This window comes from Stegostoma tigrinum, chromosome 26, assembly GCF_030684315.1.
Source record: "Stegostoma tigrinum isolate sSteTig4 chromosome 26, sSteTig4.hap1, whole genome shotgun sequence".
Lineage (NCBI taxonomy): Eukaryota > Metazoa > Chordata > Chondrichthyes > Orectolobiformes > Stegostomatidae > Stegostoma > Stegostoma tigrinum.
Window position 1 is genome coordinate 40447850 of NC_081379.1, and position 24349 is coordinate 40472198.

The 24349-nt window shown below is 41.2% G+C and overlaps 1 protein-coding gene across 1 annotated transcript in view; it reads left to right on the forward strand.

Annotated features, from left to right (window-relative positions):
• Positions 1-24349, forward strand: part of LOC125464345 (BICD family-like cargo adapter 1) — a 102901-nt gene that overhangs the window by 68821 nt on the left and 9731 nt on the right. The window contains 3 exon segments of the mRNA XM_048556667.2: positions 9032-9211; positions 13429-13647; positions 16017-16147. Of these exon segments, the coding sequence (XP_048412624.2) occupies positions 9032-9211; positions 13429-13647; positions 16017-16147 (530 nt within the window).

Here is a 24349-nt window from a genome sequence, read left to right on the forward strand (position 1 = left end):
CCAATGTAATACACACAATTTTCCACCAGTTTTTTTCTGCGAATTAAGAAATCCTGAGGTACCATTGTCCGGAGAGTAACTATGCAAAAGGCAACTGTTTCATTTCCGCTTGCTTTCCTTGACTATTTCTGGCCATGAGATCTCAAACAGCCTCTAGGGCCTAAAGCTCCACAGCCTTGAAAGAATATTAGTCATAGAACATGGACACCGACCCTTCAATCCAACCTGTTCTGTGCCAAACATAATCCCAAACTAGACTAGTCCCACCTGTCAGCTCCAGGCCCATAGCCCTCCAAATCTTTCCTATTCATGTACTTATCCGAATGTCTTTTAAACGTTGCAACTGTCCACATCTACCACTTCCTCAGGAAGTTCGTTCCACACACAAACCTCCCTCTGTGTAAAAGGTTTGGCCCTGCTGTCTTTTTTTTTAAATCTCTCTCTCCTCTCACCTTGGAAACATGCTCCCCACTGTTTAAATCTCACAATTTAGGGGGGGGAAAAAAAAACACCTGCCATTAACCCTATCTATCCCCCTCTTGATTTTAAAAACCTCAATACCATCGCCTCTCAATCTGCTATGCTCCAGTGGCAAACGTCCCAACGTGTCCAGCCTTTCTTTATAACTTGAACCTTCCGTAGCCGGCAATGTCCCGGTAAATCTTTTCTCAACCCTCTCCAGTTTAATAATATCCTTCCTATAACTGGGCCACCAGAACTGGATGCAGTGTTCCAGAAGAGGCCTCACCAATCTGCTGGACAACCTCAACATGATTTCCTAACTTGCCTCGCTTTTGCAGGTACTTTCCTAAATCACATGTTTGTTTCTTTCCCAACAAAATGGCATAAATACCATGTTAAAATATGTCTCCCCACAATGGCCCTGAAAAGAAGCTCTTCCTTTATCGCATTGTGGCCTTATCTGTGCATCAGGTCGCGTGTCATGAATGTCCCTGATCTCAGGAACGCCCTTCATTATGTTCAGAAAAGAGTTAAAGTGAACATTAAAACGTTCTCTGAAAAGTGAGTCAGAGATTTCATAACAGAAATTGTAGATAGGGGATGAACAGATATTTTGCATCAGCCTTCACTCTAGAGGATATAAATAACATTCGGGAAGCAGTGATAAATCAGGAAATGGAAGGGAGGGGTATCTACAGAAAAATATAATCACCAGGGAAGGAGTACTGAGGAAATCGTTGGAGCTATGAGCTGGTAAGTGACTGGGTCCTGTTGGACTTCATCCTTGGGTCTTTAAAGGAAGTGGGTCATGAGATAGTTGATGCATTGATTTTGATTTTTCAAAACTTCCTTGATTTGGGGACAATTCCCATTAGATTCAAAAGGGAAGCAGACAGAAAGTAGGAAACTACAGGCCAGTTATTTTGTAACTAGGCAGAGCACTTTGATTAGTTCAAAGTATCAAGCAGAGTCAGCATGGTTCTGTGAAGGAGAAATCCTGTTTAACCAATCTATTTGAATTCTTCAAGGAAATGTGCTATTAGATAAATGGAAGTAGTCGATGTTTTGTACTTAGATTTTTGAAAAGCATTCAATAGCTGTATCAATGGTTGTTGCAAAAATAAACAAGCTCATGGTGTGGGCTAATAAGTTGGCATAGATAGAAGATTGGCTGGCTCAGGGGAAGTAGGTTTGAGTGGGTCATTTTCAATTGGCAAGGTGTAATAGGTTTTGTGTCAGAGGAATTAGCACTGGGTCTCAATTTCTTGCTGTCAAATGACTTGGATGATGGGACCAAAAGTACAGAGCTAAATCTATCAGTTGCACCAAGGTAGATAGGAAAGTAAGTTGTGCTGAGGATATAAGAACGCCACAAGGGGATATCATTAGGTGAAATGAGTGTGCAAAGATCTTGTAGATGGAATTTAACATGGGAAAATGTGACATTGTCCATTTTGACAGGAAGAATAGAAATTGAATCATATTATCTAAATGGTCAGAGATTACAGAGCTGAGAGATTCAAGGGATTCTGCGTTTTCTATCACAAAGAACACAAACACAGAAATAAGAGATAACAAGGTGTAGAGCTGGATGTACACAGCAGGCCAAGCAGCAGGAAAGCTGACGTTTCGGGCCTGGACGCTTCTTCATAAAGGGTCATTTCTGAAGAAGGGTCCAGATCCGAAAAGTCAGTTTTCCTGCTCCTCTAATGCTGCTTGGCCTGCTGTGTTCGTCCAGCTCTCTACACCTTGTTATCTCAGATTCTCCAGCATCGGTAGTTCCCACTGTCATAGAAACACAGAAAATAGGAGCAGGAGGAGGCTATTCTATTCTCCCAAGCTTGCTCTGCCATTCATCATAATAGAACATAGAACGTAGAAAAGTACAGCACAGTACAGGCCCTTTGGCCCACGATGTGCTGTGGAATAATCCTAATCCAAAAATAAAATAACCTAACCTACATTCCCCTCAATTCACTGCTGCCCATGTGCATATCCAGCAGTCGCTCAAATGTCACTAATGACTCCGCTTCCACGACTACCACTGGTAAACTATTCCATGGTCCACAACTCTCTGGGTGAAGAACCTCCCTCTGACGTCTCCTCTATACCTTCCTCCTAATACCTTAAAACTATGACCCCTCTTGGCAGCCAATCCTGCCCTGGGGAAAAGTCTCTGGCTATCGACTCTATGCCTCTCATTACCTTGTACACCTCGATCAGGTCACTTCTCTTCCTCCTTCTCTCCAGGGAGAAAAGTCCAAGCTTGGTCAACCTCTCGTCGTAAGACAAGCCCTCCAGTCCAGGCAGCATCCTGGTAAACCTCCTTTGCACCCTCTCCAAAGCCTCCACATCTTTCCTATAATAGGGCGACCAGAACTGGACACAATATTCCAAGTGTGGTCTCACCAGGGTTTTGTAGAGCTGCAGCATAACCTCGTGACTCTTAAACTCGATCCCCCTGTTAATGAAAGCCAAAACACCATATGCTTTCTTAACAACCTTATCCAATTGGGTGGCAACTTTGAGGGAGCTATGCACTTGAACACCAAGATCCCGCTGTTCCTCCACACTGCCGAGAATCCTGCCTTTAATCCTATATTCAGCATTTAAGTTCGACCTTCCAAAATGCATCACTTCGCATTTACCCAGGTTGAACCCCATCTGCCATTTCTCAGCCCAGCTCTGCATTCTGTCAATGTCTCACTGAAGCCTGCAATAGCCCTCGATACTATCAACGGCACCTCCAACCTTTGTGTCGTCAGCAAACGTACTAACCCACCCCTCAACCTCCTCATCCAAGTCATTTATAAAAACTACAAAGAGCAGAGGCCCAAGAGCAGAGCCCTGCGGGACACCACTCAGAAGTGACCTCCAGGCAGAATACTTACCATCTACAACCACTCTCTGCCTCCTGTCAGCCAACCAATTCTGAATCCAGGCAGCCAAATCACCCTGTATCCCATACCTCCTGACTTTATGAATGAGCCTGCCATGGGGAACCTTATCAAATGCCTTGCTGAAGTCCATGTACACCACATCCACTGCTCAACCCTCGTCAACCTGTCTCGTAACTTCCTCAAAGAACTCAATAAGACTTGTAAGGCATGACCTGCCCCCCTCAAAGCCATGCTGAATCCCTTTAATCATGCTATGCTTTTCCAAATAGTCATAAATCCTATCCCTCAGAATTCTTTCCAAAACCTTGCTGACCACAGATGTAAGACTGACTGGTCTGACTAGTCCCTAGGGAAAATAGGGATTTCTCTATTCCCTTTCTTGAAAAGAGGAACAACATTTGTCTCCCTGCAATCTTCCGGTACAACTCCCATGGAGAGTGAGGAAGCAAAGATCTTCGCCAGCGGCTTAGCAATCTCCTTTCTCGCTTCCTGGAGCAACCTAGGATAAATCTGGTCTGACCCTGGGGACTTATCAATCTTAATGTTTGCCAAAATTTCCAGCACATCAACTTCCTCAATCTTGATCTGTTCAAGCCTGTTTTCCTGCTCCTCAAAATTCTCATTCACAACAAGGTCCCTTTCCTTCATGAAAACCGAAGCAAAAAAACTCATTTAGGGCTTCCCCTATTTGGTCAGACTCCGCGCACAAGTTCCCTACGCTATCCCTGATCGGCCCTACCTTCTCCATGATCATTCTCTTATTCCTCATGTATAATCATGGCTAATCATTCAACACAGTAGCCTGTGTCTGCATTTCCACTGTATCCTTTAATCCCTTGAGTCTTGAGTGCTACATCCAACTCTTTCTTGAAATCATAATGTTTTGGACTCAACTGTTTTCTTTGATCATGAGTTCTGTGGGCTCACCACTATCAGGGTCGAGATATTTCTCCTCTAGTCAGTCCTAAATGGCCTACCCCGCATCATTACATTGTGACCCCTGGTTCTGCATTGCCCCACCATTGGGGACATCCTTCCTGCATCTACCTGATCTAGTTCTGTTAGAATTTTATAGGTTTCTATGAGATGCTCCTCATTTTTCTGAACTCCAGCAAATATGATCCTAACCAATTCAACCTGTCATTATATGTCGGTCCTGCCATCCCAGGAATCACTCTGGTGAACCTTTGCTGCTCTCCCTCTGTAGCAAGAACATCCTCCTTCAGATAAGGAGACCAAAACTGCATGCAAGATTCCAGCTGTGGCCTCAATAAGACCCAGTGTAATTTCAACAAGACGTCCAAGCTCCTGTATTCAAATCCTCTTCCTACGAATGCCAACATATCATTTACCCTCTTTACTGCCTACAACATCAGCGTGCTTCAGTGACTGGTGTGCAGGAATATTCCCTTCTATCAATTTATAGCCATTCAAATAATAATCTGCCTTCCTGTTTGTGCTACCAAAGTGGATGACCTCATACTTATCCACAGTGTACTGCATCTGCCCTGTATTTGCCCACCCACTTAGACTGTCCAAATCATACTGAAGCATCTCTGCATCTTCCTCACAGCTCTCAACCAGCTTTATCATCCACAAATTTGGAGATATTACATTTAGTTCCTTCACCTAAATAATTAATACATATTGTGAGTAGCTGGGGTCCTAGCACTGATCTCTGAGGTATCAGACAAATCACTGCCCGTCATTCCAAAATAGACAAACAGAAATTGTTTCTTGTCTGCCAATCGGTCTTCTGTCTATCACAATATATTACTCCAATCCCATGAACTTTCATTTTACACGTTAATCTTTTATGTGGCTCTTTGTCAAAAGTCTTCTGAAAGTCCAAGTAAATCACATCCATGTAAAAGGTCAGTTTGCAGGTACGACAAGCAAAGAAAGCTAATAGTACCTTATCATATCTTGAGAGTAATTAAGCACAACAGTAGTAAAGTTATGCTTCATTTGCATATTGGTGAGATCACATCTCGTGTACTGTGTACAATATTGGTCTCCTTATATAAGGAAGGACATTAGCGTGTTGGAAGTAGTTCAGAGAAAGATTACCAGGTTATTACATGGAGCAGGTAGTTGCCTTATGAAGAAAGGATAGTTTCCTCTACTAATCCATACCTCCACTTGGACCAATCCACATTTTCATCTCCCAAAGTAAGACCATAGCTAACAATGGCACAAGGGGCATCCTTGATTAACAGTGCTACCCCTCCACCTTTACTGAGGTTCCCATTCTTCTTGAATGCCAGATACCCTTCACATTTCAAGACCCAGACCTTTTCATCCTCTAGTCACTTTGCTGTAATGGCTATCAGATAATATTTATTAACTTCAATACAGCTTATTTTTAACTTTGATTGCTGTGTACATTTAGATGCAGAACCTTTTAATTTTGAGCTTTTGTTATCTTCACAACCTGTAGTCCTGAATGTTGGTCTACTTTTAGGTTTATTCTCTCTGTCTGTTGCTGGCTCTCTCTGACTTTCATCTCCCATAATTCCATTTGCTGTCCTGCCTTGATTGCAGCCTTTGATTTGTTGCATCGACCCAAGTTTGATTCCTGTTGGGGGGGAAAATACCAAAAGAACTGTGAATGGTGTAAATCAGAAACAAAAACAGAAGTTGCTGGGAAAATTCAGCAGGTCTGGGACCACCTATGCAGGAAAAAACAATTAACGTTTCAGGTCCACTGACCGTTCCGCAGAACGTTCTGAGGAAGGGTCACCGGACCTGAAACGGTAACTCTATGATTTTTCTTCACAAATGCTATTAGACCTGCTGAGCTTTTCCAGAAACTTCTGTTTTGATCCCTGTTGATTTTGTTTTAGTTTGATTTTTTGCTATTATTGAACAATCCAAGTTAATCACAGCTAAGGGGTTGAGTGTATAGTTTAAAAAGACATAAACACAGTATATTAAATATTAAAGCAAGCTTTTTTAATAACTAAGCAGACTTTAAAGAATGCAAGCATCATAAAAGACTAATTCAGTTGAGTATAAATCTAGGTCAACAAGCAAAATATTAATTTTAAAAATATTTATTTTGGACAGCAAACAAACTGCACCAAGATAGGGCAATAATTATTTGTAATATCTTGTTTATTGTTTTAACTTTCTGTTCATTATTTTGCAGTTATTATATTGTTTGTGAATATCACATGGGTGATTTTCTCATTAATGGGTAAGAAAGTAAATGTTACAAAGCAACCAGTTTCATTAGTTCACACGAATCAAAAGTAAAATTTATTGCTTTCAAAGTGACTAAACCCTGACGGTTAATGTTGTGTGTGAGATGGTAGTTGTCAAGGCCAGGAAGATAAATACAGTTTTTAGCCCAGCAAGTGCCACTAGCATCCAGTCAAACATTGAAATCATGTACGGACTCAGCGTACTCATATGATGTAAAGACGGTGAAAGAATTTGGTAAGAAGTGATGCAGTGATAAAAATTTGGATTATCAAGCTTTGAGGTGAGGTACAGATGAATCTAGATACTCTGGATCCCATTTGCACAAGCCCTGGTGGCCATTTTAGCATTCTGTTCGTATAAGCAGCCAGTATAAGAAATGAAACCATTTAAAAGGATAGTGTGTTCATTAGCGAGTAGAGGAATATGGAGAGGATTCACCAATTTGTTAATTAGGTCCTGAAAAAGGATCTGGAGTTCGAGGAAAATTCCTATGTTTTTATATTTGTGTGAGAGATTTTGTTTGTACTTCATGTGAAAGCTTAGTAAGTTGGTATAAGAGCTGAGAAAAGGTGGCTGGATTTTTTCTGGGTATAGTTGTTCTCTAATGTCTATGGAGTAATGATAAGTATGTGTGTAACATAAAAGCATCTTCATAATTTTATGGGATAAGGCATGATTAATTTCACAAGAATTCAACAAAAATTCTCTTCCCTATAAAATTACAACACTAGAATTTTGAGTAAAATAATGTGAAAGGGTTCAGTTTTGAGAGGCGCTGCTGGAGTTGTGGAGATTAGGCATGACCTGTTTTTTCAAATGGGAGATGAACACTAATATTAAACATTAAGAATTGGTTTACCCAAACAAAGCAAACTAAATTACCAAAGTTAACAGAAAAATGCTGTTGACTTCCAAGTTATGCATGACATATGTGGAGAGTCAAACCTGTGACATTAGTCTTTTAATGTCTGTGTGACTGACAACTACTTTGCTAAAGTATCGAGAAATGGTACTTGAGTAAGACAGTGGATATGTGGGGTTTGAGTAGCCTAATCATGATCGGTTTCGTCTGGGATATCTCCCCTTTTTATTCTTAAGGTAAGAACATCATTTGGATATCAAATGACAAAGGAAAAGATTTTGTAACCGATCATTGTTTGTACCTTGAAGCCTCTGGTATGGTAGAACTGACACTGAACTATGGGGCAAAGCAAGGTTATACTGGCTTTGTGCAAGGCACCAGTGGGGAGCGTCTGTAATAATGTGTTTAGTAATGTTCATACTTCTGAAAAAGGCCATAGTAGATTCATTAGGAAGGGATCGAAGATTTAACAGTGAGGGAAATCTAAAATAAGAACAAAAAATTGCTGGAAATGCTCAGCAGGTCACTCAGCATCTGTGAAGAGAAACGTAGTTTATGTTTCAGGATGAGTTTTCATCAGCGTTTAGAATAGAAACATAAGAGGTTTTAAGCAATTAGAAGGGGCGGCAGTCTGGAAGAACAGAAAGGAACATCCGTAGCAAGGTGAAGGGTAGGAGAGCTTAACTAACAAAGTATTTCATAATGCAAGAACCCAAGAGAGTGGGAAGGGCTTAGTGAAGAAGTGGAGGGCCAGATGAGGTGTGACTAGCAATAAAGCATCCATCTAATTGCAGTGTTAAGAGATAGGGAAAGAATCAAGGCGGAGGGATTTGAAAACAAGGATAGGAATTCAAGAAGCGATGCATTGCCAAACTGGGAACTAAGTTATGTCAGTAAAGACAGTGTAGGTGAAAAGGCTAGCTGTGTGCTCAGGTACATGCATTTATGTTTTAGATGGGTTCAAGTTTACAGAGAATTCAACATGGGAGCTAGCCTTGGCAATGTCCAGTTTATGGTGAACAAAGGTGTGCCTGAGAGTTTCAGCAATAGATGAGCTAAGGTAGAATCAAGAAAGGCAATGTCCTGCAGTTTGAATGAAATGGTCTTGGAGAGGATATGGAACAGGTAATTGTCACTTGCATCTGATTTGTCCAAAACTTTCACTGCCTCCTGATGTTTCAATAAAGGAAAAGAAAGGCTCGCATTTATATAATATTTTCCACAGCCACAGGTCAACTCACAGCAACTTCCAATTGGTAAAGTACTTTTGAAGTGACTTCATTATTGTAATATATGAAACACAAAATGTATGGTAATTAATGCAAACCTACTGGGATTGCTGTAAATCGTAATGCAACGATAAAGCTAAAAATTGCAGCATGTCACACTTGTTGCTCTACATTAATTGTGTGAACACCTATAACATATCCAGAGGCATGCAGTTGGCATGAAGATCTATTCGTTCCTGATACCTTGCCTGGTTCTGGGGTAAGAGAAAGTAAAGTGCCTCCAAGTACAAAGGTGACTTGATTTGCTATCAACCAGGACTGGTTGATCCATCATATATTTTCAGGAACAATATTTTACTCTGTTTACACAGCTTCGACAGAACCAGCTCGAACTCCATGAAGTACGAATGTCTCACCGGCAGCTTCAAGTGAAAGTTGATGAAATGAACGAGGAGATGAGTCTGCATAGTGTGAGCCCAACAAGTACATCATTACTGTCAGAAATTGAGCAGAGCATGGAAGCAGAGGAGCTGGAACAAGAGAGAGAACAGGTACGCAAATGCACAGCTAAACAATATTGATTCTATATTAATTGGATTTAACTGAATGACACAAAGCATTAACTGAGGGTTCGCTTGTGCTGTTGTAAATTGCAGTAGACTGAAACAGTGGTTGTTGGTTTAGATTTGTGTGTCTCTGAAGATAAATGAGTATGAAATCATTTACAGATTGGTTCCAATTGCATTCTTCACCACCTGGCATTCTGGATTATAACATTGCAATAGAGAGTGGCTGTCTAAAGATGAAGATTGGAAACTAACAAAAGGAAATGCAGACAGAAAACGAAAATCCACTAACTATTGAGAGAAAGCAGGTGTAAATTCAGAGTATCGTAGCCTCTGATGTTCTAGAGACTGAACCATATGACCCACTGGACTGTGGACGTGGTTTATATCTCTACCAGAAAGAAACAAGGCATGTTCTTAGTGTTCTCACTTCCTGCAGGAAGTAAGATCAGAAATAAATGATCATGTGAGACAGAACCCTGTCAGTTAGATACTGATTAAGATTTGGACTTTCTATTAGAGTTCTCAGATGAAATCATCAAAAACAAGATGTTGTGACCAACATTTATAAAGTGCGGTCAGAATTTAATAGATTTTGGAGAGTAGGTATGAGCATACAAGCAAAGAGCAAGAATAGGCCATTCAGCCCCTCAAGTCTGCTGTGCTATTGCATATGAGTTGATCATCAGATGGCTTTTCCATGGAGGTGTCTGCCATGGAATAAATGAATAGGTGATCCCTAGATTAGTGCGAGCAATTCAACTACTAGATGATGTGAGGTGTCTCATCTGGCTAATTTCCTTATTATAACCGGTGTTGGTTCTTGGAGAAGGAAATCCTATCGGATCAGATACTCGCTGCCTTTTTAAAAAAAGATCCTGGAGAAAGGAGTTTTAATTCTCTTCAGCCTTCCAAGAACAAATAAGACATCCTGCAGTAATGCAGAGTAGAAAACTTAATGGGTTATCAGTTTTTGAACTAATCCGGATACTAAACACTAGAATCTACACAATGGAAGAATTAAAGGCAAGATATGTGTGAGATAAGGCACTTGGGAAAAACAAACAAGGCAACGGATTACGCAGTAAATGTTAAGATACAGGGTGGTGTAGAAGAGCACAAAGATCTTGAAATGCTTATCCACAGATCCATGAAGACAACAGGTCAGGTGGATATAACACTGTGGAGTTGGAGGAACACAGCAGGCCAGGCAGCATCTAAGGAAAGTTGAGGTATACTTTGGCCCAACAAGTCCACACCAACCCTCCGATATCGCACCCAGACACATTCCCCTATGACCCATCTATTCTACACATTGCTGAACATGAAGGGCAATTTAGAATAGCCAATCCACCTAGCCTGCACGTCTTTGGACTGTGGGAGGAAGCCCATGCAGACACGGGGAGAACCTGCAAACTCCACACAGACTGTCACCCGAGGGTGGAATTGAACGCGGGCTCCTGGTGCTGTGAGGCAACAGTGCGAACCACTGAGCCACCGTGCAACTATGTGAGACAATTCCTTTTATTAGCCAAAGCAAAGAACGTAGGACCAGGTTGGCGGCACCGGAACTGTTTTAAAACATTAGCTTGACCATGGGTGAAATATTGCTTACAGTTTTAGTCACCGCATTGAGAAATGTGATTATACTCAGAGTATGAACAAAAAATTTACTGCTGGAAAAAAAGCAACCTTACTTTGAACTGATGGATGCAAGTCATCAACTGTCAATTGTTTTGTTCTTTTAGAAAGACAAATGCGTAAAAAGAAGAAAATTTTAGTGTCCTAGAGGCAGGGCACCTCCTGATTGTGATGCTTCTTACAGAATATGGAGGTCTGCGGTGATTAAATTCTGAAGTATTGGTTATACACATGTAAATTTTAATTTCTATTGAAAGAGATAAGAAAATAGTTGGTATATTGTTATAAACTGTCTTCAGGTGGTGGATATCAAATGGGAATTCACTTACACTATGATAAAGAGGAGTATTCTGAAACTGGCTTTTAGTTTAGGATGTGCATGTTTTTAATGTAGACCTAGCATAATTAATGCTTATTGAAGTGGTTATTACTTGAGGGATAAATGAAACCCATAGTATTCTCAAGTACATTTCAAGCAGTGTCCTGAGACGACTTTTTAATGTCCACCTGAAAAGACAACAGGGCCTCAGTTTGACTTTTGACCCCAGAGACTGTACGTCTGCAAATGTATACGTAGGACCAAAGCCATTGGAGACGCACAGGTGCAGCTTGTTCCAAATATCTAGATCATGGTTCATGTGTCTTAAAATATGGTTTTTATGAAGTAAAGGTTTAACTGTTGAAAATGAGTATGGGGCTCTCTGATTAAGAAAATGATAGCAACACTGTGGTAAATTCTATTAAAGCAAGCTTGGAGTTTGTTATACTTAAGAGATTGGGGTCATGTTGAATAAGTACAGCTGGAAAGTTAACATCACAAAATGGCGACATAAAGAGCTGCAGATGCTGTAACTCGAGAACAAAAGCAGAAGTTGCTGGAAAAGCTCAGCAGGTTCTGGCAGCATCTGTTGATGCTGGCAAAAGGGTTTTCAGGAAGGGTCACTGGACCTGAAACGTTAACTCTGAATTTTTTCCTTCACGGATGCTGCCAGACCTGCTGAGCTTTTCCAGCAATTTCTGTTTTTGATTGCAAAATGGCAGATGGACATTCCTAGCTAAAGTACTAGGGGATACAATATTTGGAGTGCTTCCAATAATGGATAATTTATTAATGTGGCTTTGCAGATTCAGGCAAAGCTTGGAATTAAACGACAGTTCATGTCCGTATCTACTTGGAAAAAGGCAATGTCTGTCACTTTGTCATAGAGAGGGCTAGAGCTTAATGAGACCCTTTGTTTTGACTTTATTTCTGTAAGTGTAGTTCAGGCACAGCCAGCTGAGAAAAAGAGCTAAGCGACCGTGTCAACTTTGGACCATATACAGCTTTGTAGCTCTTTTGGACAGTCAAGAGATAAAACTAAACCCCGACCTGAAGCAGAGTATGCTAGATCTTTTTCCTATGATGTAGCTTGCTGGTGGATACTGCTTATAAGTTCCAGTTGATATTGGAGAAATAACTGGAAGATTTGTTTACCTGAAAGCTGCAGGAATATATCTACAGTAAGCCTCCCAATGAAGGGTGGTGAAAATTGTTGCAGTGTAGGTGTAATCATCTTGGTTGCACTTTGAAACCATAACAGTGGGCTATTGGAAACCAAGGGTGTTTTTTTGATGTTTAAAGTCATTGATCAGAGGTCACTGGCAGGCCCAGGCTTAAAATGGGGAACCTAGAACATGAAAACAAAGAATTTGGAGGGTCACTTGACCAAAGACTAATGGAGAACTCTCATGGAATCCTGTACCCTGGTCAATAGTTGAAAAACTGAAGGGAAATCAGTTTGTGTTCCAGAGAGTGTTGGTATATGTTTGTGTTGCTCCAGTAAAGGAGAATGAACCTTAAAGATTTTGTATGATAAAGAAACCCTTAGTGAGTAGGAATAGAAACCAGAACTGAACTTCTAACATAAGTCTTTATAAATTATTGTGTTAAGTTCGTATTACTTACTTTATTTCATTTGCCTTGGTATATAAGTTTTTTTTTAATTTAAAAGTGTTAGATCATTTGGCATAGTTCTGGCAGTTAATTGCAAGAGGTTGGATTTTCCTTCTTTAAATGTTAACGGCCCCTAACAGGACTGTAAGGAACTTATCAATCTGAAAAGAAGGTGCAGTACTTTCTTTCTCAAAATGAGCATTATGAACGTCAGATCAGAACTGCAATTTATATATGGTGGGTGGTATAAAAATTGAGTGAGTATGCTTTATTTTGGAATTATCAGGGTTAGTACTGTTCCATTCCAAAACCAAAGGCTTCCAGAGGAACAAGTAGCAATTAGGGGTGAGAAGCCAAAGGTAGTTGTTGAAAAGGTTTGGAGAAGCTGCAGGAGGGATTTTCAAATAGCTGAGAGGTAAAGTGGCTCCAGATGATCCCATTTATATCCTTGTTTTTAATTTCTGGGTTGTCTTGCAGTTGGTGTTTCAAAGCTTGCCATGGAGACATGTCTTTTGCCATGCTGTGTCTGCAGTCCAGACTTCCTTGATGGACTACATGTATAATGGCACTTTCAGTTAGCAGTATTTCTGTGTTCTAAACTCCCAGTGATGATGTTCTGTCGTTCCAGCTGAGAATAGAGCTCTGGGAGGCATACTGCCAAGTGCGATCGCTTTGCTCACACCTGAGAGGAAATGACATCACAGACTCTGCACTTTCCACCGACTCCTCTATGGATGAATCCTCTGACACCTCCTCTGCCAAAGATATTCCCACAGGGAGCCTCCACACAGCACTGCATGAGCTCAAACGCCTAATCCAGAACATTCTTGATGGCAGTGAGTCTACGGTATGTAAGTTTGTACAAACTCCTGTAGAATTCAGTGTATCACAGATGTATGCACTAGGAAGACCCCAACAAGGATCTATCAGACACTATGAGCTGTAATAAATGCCCTTTGATTCCAAAATTAATTTACTCGGCTCCTTATAATTTAAGGCTCCAACCAAAAATAGCTTTTACGGTAATATTTAACTTCTTATTTAGAAAAGAGCCTATTGATGCCTATTTGAAATATATTAGAATAATTAGGCAATATAAACAAAGTTTGCCTGAAATACTCCTCATGTCATATAGCATCTATTGAGAGACAATCAGAGTTAACATTTTTGGGGACCAATTTTTCATCAGCACAAACAACATGAATTGGAGAACAAGGACTACACCTGCTGTTGTGTCTCATGGCCTTCAGTAAATGATGACAAATGGAGTCAGCCCCTTTATGCGTCAACTGAATTCTGAAAACTGAAAGATCGTAGTCTTGAAATATTAACTGTTTCCCCCTTGGCAGCTGCTATCTGATCCCAGCATTTCCAATTTATGGTTCAGATTTCCATCGTCCTCAGAATTTTTTTGTTGTGTGGATGATTGATTGTCATCCATGTTGTCCCAAATATCTGCAATGTCACGACGAAAGTATTCAATAACTTAGATTAGTTTTTGTGTTTATTCAGGAAATGAAATAATTAGAAGAGAGTTCATGATGGTGCAGATTGCCCATAGAGTCTAATGGCAAAACTGTAGTTTGTGGAACACATTGAGGGGGATTTATTATTTTATAATTGGTGTGTGAATCCACATGTGGTTCCGTGAACAAGTGTGCCATTTTGCAGGCCATTCAATAATCTCTGTCAGATGATTGAAATTGGATATACTATGTACTTGTGCGACCCGTATTAAGACAGCCACACAGGTGTACTTTATTCTGACATGAATCTTAGACGGAAGTGTTCCACTCCTCAACGTTAATTATTTTTACCATCTTAACAATAAGCACATGGAACCATGCCAAATAATAAGAGTTACGTATTCTTCCTTCACACTTATGGAAACATTGGAGCTAAGAAATGAATATTGGTCCAAATATCTATTACCAAACAAAATACAAATAAATGTACGAAGTGCCAGTTTTCCAACATATTAATCCCAGGGCAATTTTGTACATCCTGTTGTCCATGTGATTCCCAAATTTTACTCCACATTCTGCTTGGCAACTGCTTTAGAATTAAAGGTAACAATGGCCAAATTATATATCTAGGGGTCAGTTGAATTTCTGAATCCAACCCATGTGATGTTGTCACTTGACACTTGAGGTTCTTGAAGATCAGGGGAATTAGTGGCCAGGGTGTGCACTCACAATCTAGTTGAGAATAGCAGTTTCCTGTGACTGGACGGTCAGTAGGAGAACTTCTAGAAGTGACATGTTGGCTGGTCCGTGGTTCGGAGGTGGGAGCTGCAGGTGTGGGGCTGGTATGAGCAGAGAACGAGGGGGTGTCTGCATTTTGAGGAGCCTTCTCAAAAGATTTTTAAAATTTCGATCATTAAAAGGGGCATGACTGCCAGACTGGCATCATTGTCAGAGGGGCATCCCTTCCATGGGCAGCCAGCACCTGAAGCCTTGACTGCAATATCTGTGGGAGAGTTAGAGCACTGCACCAACCTCCAGGAAGTCTGACTCCATCCCTTGGTCATGTTTGGCCTCAATGTGGGGTCGGGACCAATATGGCACATGGAAAATTGTCAGCTCCTGCTGAGAGGCCTTTGTCAGCCAGTCGATTGACTGAATAGACTGCCCATCCACCTGAACTCCTGGAAATAATATGAGCTGGAGGAAAGACATTGCCAGTGTTCAGCCATGTTTATCAGTGGTGGGAAATGTGGGTCATCTACCTTGGGTTCATCCTTATCACATGGTATCTGCCATCCGTCCCAATCTCTCCAGCATTGGCATGCAGCAGTTTTCTAATGTTTCTAGGGACGTGGCAATGTTTAAATCTGTGTGTTATTTGATGTGCGTCTGTGTACATTTTAAACACAAACAGTGTTAACAATTAGGAGGAGAAAACTCCCATTTTTGGGGATCACGCGTCAGTACAGAAATTCCTCGGTCAGGAGTACCTAAACCTCTCAAAGACCCTTCCTCCTGCACCAGTATGATTTTTTTTTTCCCCCTGTGTTTTTTCTCCCTATTATTCCCTGCAACCATACACCATTTAGAAAGTAATATTGATTTATGCATCCATTGTAGACTTTTGCATTTGGAACATTAACCCGAGGATCACACTCCATGGTGGGTATATTGAATGATAAACTCTGTGCACTCCCAATGGGCTGGTTTTTATAAGCCATTCATTCTCGCTGATCTTGCTTCTTTATAGGTGGTTCTGCTGAGAGGTGAAGTGAATGCAATGAAAGAGGAGAGAGACAAACTGAAGGTGTCTTCTGAAGAAAAGGAACAAGACAGGCAGCTTCAGAAAGCTCTCAGTGACCGGGATGAGGCCATAGCAAAGTAAGAAGTTTGTCTGATTTAGAGTAAAAGACTGAGAAGCTTCTGGCCAAGGTTGGCCCTGGTTAGATTAGATTAGAATAGATTCCCTACAGTTCTGTGGTTTAAAAAATTACCACGCCTTCTATCACACTCGCCTCAAGGGATTTTGCAACATCTTCCATGCCAGCCTCTTCCCTTCCCCCCTCTTTGTCCCAAAAAAGTATTTAAATATTGTAAATTCAAATTATTCTTTTCCCAACTGAGCTAGGTTTATGGTCTGAATATATCTGTAAGCACATTCAATGTATTTAGACAAATACATATGAAAAACTCAGGTGTGGCACTCTGACATCTTGAATCTTCAGTTCCTTCAGTATTAATTGGATTAATTAAGTATGGAGACCACTGATCTTGTTCTCTAACTCGCCTGTCTGAAGCCATATGTCTGCCTGCAGGCCTAACAATGCAGGTTTGAACATCGATATAGCCCAGGTAAAAGAAGTAAACGTTTCAGATTAGCAAACAATCGCTGTCACAGTTTCAGACAGATCTGGTGATGACCAACAGCCAGGTGAAATAAACTCGACACTATTTGTATGAACTGATCCTTCAAACAGGTACACCACTCCACCTGCCCTACCCCTGCCACCTACCTCTCAGATCAAAAATCAGCCACTTGACATTCAAAATGTCTTTGACAGAATCCTAGCAGTAAAGATTTAAACTTGAAGTAGAAGCTCACAGGATCAGGGTTGTTGTTAATTGGATTATTAATTGACTGGGTAACCTATGAGCTATAAATGGTAGCAACTGAGCTCCGGGGATGAATTCCTAAGCCCTGCCCTATGTTATAGTTAGTGGAGCAGGGCTTGAAACATCACTGCACAGTGACTGTGCAATGCGCATCAGGATCTGTGGTTCTTAGCTTTATCCTTACCTGATCTGGCTTACATGGGATTCCAGACCCGCACAATGTGGTTGAATTTTAATTACCCCCTGGGTAGTTGGAAATGGAATTTAAATGCATCCTAGCCAGCTGTACCAACATAGAACATAGAACATAGAACATTACAGCACAGTACAGGCCCTTTGGCCCTCGATGTTGTGCCGACCTGTCATACCAATCTCAAGCCCATCTAACCTACACTATTCCATGTACATCCATATGCTTATCCAATGACGACTTAAATGTACCTAAAGTTGGCGATACCCACATTCTATCAAAAAATAAAAATAATAGACAATAACTTTTTTCTCCCCACTCAATGTGACACTGAGGAGCTGTTTTTGGGATGGTTATTGGAAACCTGGGAGCTGGTGAAACACAGTATGCCTGCAGCCATTCTATTGGAATATTGTGGAAAATTGGGAATCTAACCTAGAAAATGTAAAATGACCTCACATCGCAGACTGACCTAGGCAGTTTAGAGTTAAACTGGCCCCTCCACACACCCCTTTACCACCTGATTGAATCATTAAAATGTTTACTTTTGAAGATCAACATGCAAAATAATAATCCTACTCTAATCTGCACCTACCTTTCCTTTGTCATTCTTCCTTTTCTGTTTCCCTTGTGTATCTTGTGGTTGGCTGGCCGTGTTTCTCTGCTGAATGCTCTTCAAAATGGACTGCAATGTATATATAAACCTTTGAAACTTGCTTTTAGAACAGATTCAAAGCAATAATTGTCCACGATGCAAATTGTCTGAAGCCTTAAGGAAATGTGTGATAATTTTTGAGGTGATGCAATTGAAGCTGAGGACCAGAGAAACCAGGAGAGCGATACACAGACACACAGACAGCAAATGTGCATGCACACACACATGCATGCAAAACTATACCCATGCGCGCGCGCACACAGAATCATTCCTTGGTATAAAGACAATCTTTCAAAGTTTTCCGATGAAATGACTCCTTGAAGCATTGTAAACTGAGCAGGATAATGTAGAACGTCAATAAGAATGGCGAATTGGTGGACAAGTCGCAGATGAAATTCAGTGTAAATGAGCATGAAATATTTCATTTTGGTAGGAGGAATATGCAGAGAAAATATTAAATCAAGGAGCCTGGGTATATATGTGCAGAAATCACTGAAGGTTGCAGAGCAGGATAAGAATGCAGTATATTGTGCATTATTAAATGGAACATAGAGAGTAAAAGCAATGCAGTTATGTCAGATTTGTGTACAACATTGATTCAGTCTTGGTTGGGGGACTGCATGCCATTCTGGGTGTCTGACTTTAGAAAAGATCTGAAAGCATTAGAGACAGTGCTAGGAAGATTCATGAGATGGTTTCCAAGATGAGGAATTTCAGTTTAGATTGGAGAACTGTTTAAAGCGTCCGTTCAGTGCAGATGGGGAAAAGTTGTTCCCAGTGGTCAGAGGGATTAAGAACGAGAATGCACAGATTTCAGTGAATTGTCAAATGAAGCAATGAAAACACAATGAGAAATGTTTTCACTGAGTGAGTGGTTAGGATCTGGAATGGATTGCATGAGAGTGTGTTGGTAGCAGGTTCAATTAAGGCATTTTGAGACAATTAGATTTTTACCTGAAAAAGAATAATGTGCAGGGCCACGCGGAGGACGTGAGAGAATGGCTCTAGATGCATCGCTCATCGGACAACTAGCACAAACATGGTGGGCTGAACAGCCACCTTCTGTGCACGAACCATTCTTTGTAATTTGGTTTGAGTTCAGTAGCGATTTCAGGAAGCACCTCTGTACACAATGTGAGCAATACCTGTAGTGGTCTTCCAGGAAAAGTAATACAAGGACAAACTTTGAAGTCATTTGAGAGATAGTTGCAAGGCAGTGTCATGCACAAAGACCTGCATGATATTCAGGTTTAAACTGATAAAAGTGCCAAGTAACATCTGCTCCACGCAAGTACCAGGTAATGACCATCCCTATCAAAAGATAGTCTAACCACTTCCTCTCAACATTCAATGGCATGTATCAGTGCTGAATTCCCACAATTAATGTCATGAAGGTCATTAAGAAACTACAATATAAATAATGTGGCTGCAATATTCTGAGGAGGTTATGTCATATCCTGACTCCCCAGAGGCTGTGCGCTGTTGTGGAATCACAAGTCGGAAGTTTTATGATATAATCTCCTCCATTTGTCTAGATAAATGTAGACATAACAAACGTCAACACCAAAGCCTTTCCAGTGACCATCACATTCATCAGTTTAAACACTTACTCCCTCCAGAATTATCGTCCATGTCTACAGTACATACCATGCACAGGATGCTCTACGGTAATCCTATGGATGCTTTGTCATACTTTACCACCTAGAAGGACAAGGGCAGCATGTATATGAGAAACATCCCATTTTCAAGGTCCCAGCTAAGTTGCAAGCAGCCCTGACTTGGAATGATACTGACATTCATTCCTCGTCACTAAGTCAAAATCCTCGTATATCTTGGATCACTGCACCCTGAGAGTAAGTTCACCAGACAGTTTGCAGCAGTTGAAGAACATAGCTTCCCATAACCCTTTGAAGGTAATAAATTTGGCCTTTGTGAGTGACATGCCCACATCTGTAGAATTAATTTAAGAAATAGAGTGCTGTGATCTGGAGGGAGATGGTTGCATGGTGTCTGGAAGAAAAATACTAGGTGAACTATTGACTTCCTTCATCGGGTGTAGCACTGGCCTAGATTTTTGTGCTGGTACCTGGAGTTGAGGCATCCGCCTTTTGACTCAATGGCAAGTATTTATTTATTGAATCAGCACCTAGATGGGAAGTTGTGGAAACTTTGAAGATAAGTAAGTAATGACAAGTTAGAAATGAATAGGGCCTGATGTGCTGTCTTCTCTGGAAAATTTGGAGGCTGTGATGAAGTTGTGGATGACCATATTGTAAATTAGACTTATAGAATATTCTGGATCTTCGCTTAAATATTTCTGAAATATTTATGACAGAATGTTCTCTGTCTCTGAACAGAAATTCCAGGTTGGGATGGCTCATGCTAGGGGTAGATTATACAAAGAACACAAAGGGAGAAGGCTTGATCAGTAAAATGGATTTTTCTCATCTCATGTGATTGTCGAACTGTTCTTTGTGCCTCACCATATTTTGCACTCGATGTTTAAAGTGGCGAATGGGATGGTCAATTGAAAGTGAGTGCAAAATAACAGCAAGGCAGGAAACAAATAGAAAGCTAGACTAAATAAAAACCGAAAGAACTGCGGGTGCTGTAAATCAGGAACAAAAAGAAGTTACTGGAAAAGCTCAGCAGATCTGGCAGCATCTATGAAGGAAAAAGTCAGAGTTAACGTTTTGGATCCAGTGACCCTTCCTCAGAACTCTGCCACAGAAAGCTAATCTGAACCAGAACAGTCAGTCTCACTTGTACTCTCAACTTGGTCGCATATAAAAGGCTAAACTAATTTGTGATGGATTGTTTTTCAGCATCAGATGCTATAAATTTGACAAAAATGGTTGGAATACTTCCAGAAGAAGTTTGTTTTTAAGAGTTCCAATGAAATCATCAGGAAGGTATCACAATGACCCAATTAAATGCTAACAGCAGAGTTTAGTCTGAATTTCAGATTTCCAGAATGAAACGCACAGTGAACTACCAGCAAGCTTATTTTATCAATTTACATCTAAAAGACCTTTTCAGGAAATTTTCATCTCTTTTCATTAAATCATGAATTGTAGGATAGCAGACATAATAGGGTTCCTAATGCACTTTACCTATCAATAATGAATCATACCTGCTATTTCTAGGGATACTCTCGAGTGCTTCAGCTCGAGTTGCTCATGAGGCAACAATTGGAACAATGTGATCAGGGATAAAAAAAATGTGAAAAATGTTTTTTTGAAATTAACCTGAGATCAGACTTGGATAGCTTCTCCAAAAACCGTACTTTGACAAGAGAATATTTTCATTCCTAGTCAAAGTTTTTTTTTCCCCTCTTCATTAATAGGATGTGCACATCGCTGGCTGACCAGTATTTCTTGCCCATCCCTAGTTGCCCTTGAGAAGGTGGTGGTGAGCTGCCTTCTTGAACCACTGTAGTCCACTTGCTTTGGGTTGACCCACAGTGCCATTAGGAAAGGAATTCCAGGATTTTGACTCAGCGACAGTGAAGCCACGGCGATATATTTCCCAGTCAGGATGATAAGTCTCTTGGAGGGGATCTTGCACTTGGTGGTGTTCCCACATGTCTGATGCCCTTGTCCTTCTAGATGGAAGTGGTTGTGGGTTTGGAAGGTGCTGTTTGAGGATCTTTGAATTACTGCAGTGCATCTTGGAGGTAATACACACTACTGTTACTGAGTGTTGGTGGTGGAGGGAGTGGATGCGTGTGGATGTAGTGACAGTCAAGTGGGCTGCATTGTCCTGGGTGGTGTCAGGTTTTCTTGAGTATTGTTGGGGCTGCACTCATCCAGGCAAGTGGGGAGTATTCCATCACACTCCTGACTTGTGCCTTGTTGTTGATTGACAGGCTTTGAGGAGTCAGGAAGTGAGTTACTCACCATAGTATTCGCAGCTTCTGGCCTGCTCTTGTAGCCACTGTGTTTATGTGGTGATTCCAGCTGAGTTTCTGGTCAAGGAAAATCCCCAGAATGTTGATAATGGGGGATTCAGTGATGGTATCACCAATGAATGTCAAACGATGGTGGTTAAATTGTCTCTTATTGGTGATGGTCATAGCCTGGCATTTGTGTGGCACAAATGTCACTTGCCACATGTCAGCCCAAGGCTGGATATTGTTCATATCTTGTTGCGTGTGAATATGGACAGTTTCAGTATCTGAGGAGACACGAATGGTGCTGAACATCCCCAACTTCTGACCTTATTGATGGAGGGAAGGTCATTGATGAAGCAGGTGAAGATGGTTGGGCCTAGGACACTGCCCTGAGAAATTCCTACAGAGATGTACTGAAGCTGATTTTCACACTATGGGCAGTGCGGCTTGCCATAAATGTTATTTCATGGGAATCAATAGGAAATGGGGTGGGGGAGGGATGGCAAGCTCTCCCCTGGTTGGAGTCATACCTGGCACATGGGAAGATGCTTGTGGTTGTTGGAAGTCAATCATCTCCAGGACATCTCTGAAGCAGTTCCTCAGGATAGTGTTCCAGGCTCAAACATCTTCAGCTGCTTCATCAATGACCTTCCCTCCATAATAAGGTCAGAAGTGGGGATGTTTGCTGATGATTGCACAACATTCAGCACCATTCGCGACTCCTCGGATACTGAAACTGTCAGTGTCCAAATGCAGCAAGATCTGGACAATACCCAGGCTTGGACCGACAAGAGACAGTTAACATTCATGCCGTACAAATGGTAGGTAATGACCATCTCCAATAAGAGGGAATCTAACTACATTCAATGGTTTTACTGACATTGAATCCTCCACTATCAACATCCTTGGGGCGCCATTGACCAGAAACTGAACTGCCCTCTCTGATGAAGGGTCTAGGCCCGAAACGTCAGCTTTTGTGCTCCTGAGATGCTGCTTGGCCTGCTGTATTCATCCAGCTTCACACTTTGTTATCTTGGACTCACCATGTAATGTTTTGTTCTACTAGTGCAGATTAGAGGCAGGGAATGCTACAGTAAGTAATTCACTTCCTGACTCTCCAAAGCCTGACCACAATCTACAAGGCACAAATCAGAGTCTAATAGAATACTCCCTTCTTAGCTGGATGGGTTCAGTTTCGACAACGTAAGAAGCTTGACACCATCCAAGACACAGCAGCCCATTTGATTAGCACCGCATTCACTGCCTCTAACACTGACGCTCAGTAGCAACAGTGTGTACTATCTACAAGATGCACTGCAGAAATTCACCAAAGATTCTTAGACAGCACTTCCATGCCCATGAACGCTTCTGTCCAGAAGGACAAGGGCAGCAGATAAATGGTAACGCCACCAACTGAGCACCTATAGCACATGGACTGTGGTTGAAGAGGGCAGTTCACCATCACCTTCTCAAGAATAACTAGGGACAGGCAATGAATGCTGGCCAGCCGCTGATACCCACGTCCTACAGTGCATAAACATATTTTTAAAGATCTGTGCAGATTTCAAATGCCATAGTCATACAGCACAGAAACAAACCCTTTGGTCCAACCAGTTCATGCTGAGTATGATCCCAACTAAACTAGCCCCACACATCTGCTCCTAGTCCATATCCTTCCAAACCTTTCCTATCAGGTAGCTGTCCAAATATCTTTTAACTATTGTAATTGTACTTGCATCCACCAATTCCTCAGGAAGTTTGTTCCACATGCAAACCATCCTCGTAAACAAAAAACAAAAAAATTGCCTCTCGGGTCTTCTTTTAAAATCTCTCTCCTCTCGTCTTGAAATCCCCCATCCTAGGGAAAAGACACCTGCCATTAATTCTATCTCTACCTCTCGTTATTTTATAAACTTCAATCAGGTCGCTTCTCAACCTCCTACACTCCAGTGGAAAAAAGGTCCCAGCCTATGCAATGTGGAGCTGGAGGAACACAGCAGGTCAGGCAGCATCAGAGGAGCAGGAAGCTGACATTTCGGGTCCGGGACACCCCTCCACATTTTCAAAAGAGATATTTTGGATTTAATGTTTTTACCTAATGTGCAGCAGTTTGAAATAAGCTGTGGGATAAGGCACTTCAAATGGACAAATTGAATAAGTTCAACAGATTTATGCATTTCTGGAGAGTAGGAACATTTAGTGTATTGTGAGAAATCTAGCCCTTGAAATCTATCAAAAAGGAATTTTCCTATTGCCCATTTATTTCCTTAAAGTTCTTAGAATATTATTAAACTATTCCATCGGGTCTGAACTAATTCTTCCTGCTGCTTTTTGCCAATGGTGGAACAGATCTTCAGCTGAGCCACAACCAAGGAAGTTGACAAGATATTCATGAGCTGGTAAATAGTTTGGTGTTGGCTCTTCCAAGCGTCTTCCAGTTACGTTTGCTTGGCATTTTAGTGGACTGCCTCTTTTGTCTTATGTTGAAAAGTGAAATTCATGCCAGTAACTGATGATGTACAGATCTGATCTGTGAGAACCTAGGTCAGCCCTGGAATGCAACTTTCGAGAAAATGTGTATGGCCTGGGTTAGGTTCGGCAAAGGCTAGATGTGAAGCATTTCAATCCTTCACAATCCATTCTGCTCCTCTTCTGTTGAGAGTACTGACCCATGGATTATATTTCTGAAAATTTTGCATCCCTCTGGTACTCCGTTCCACTTTCTGCAAAACC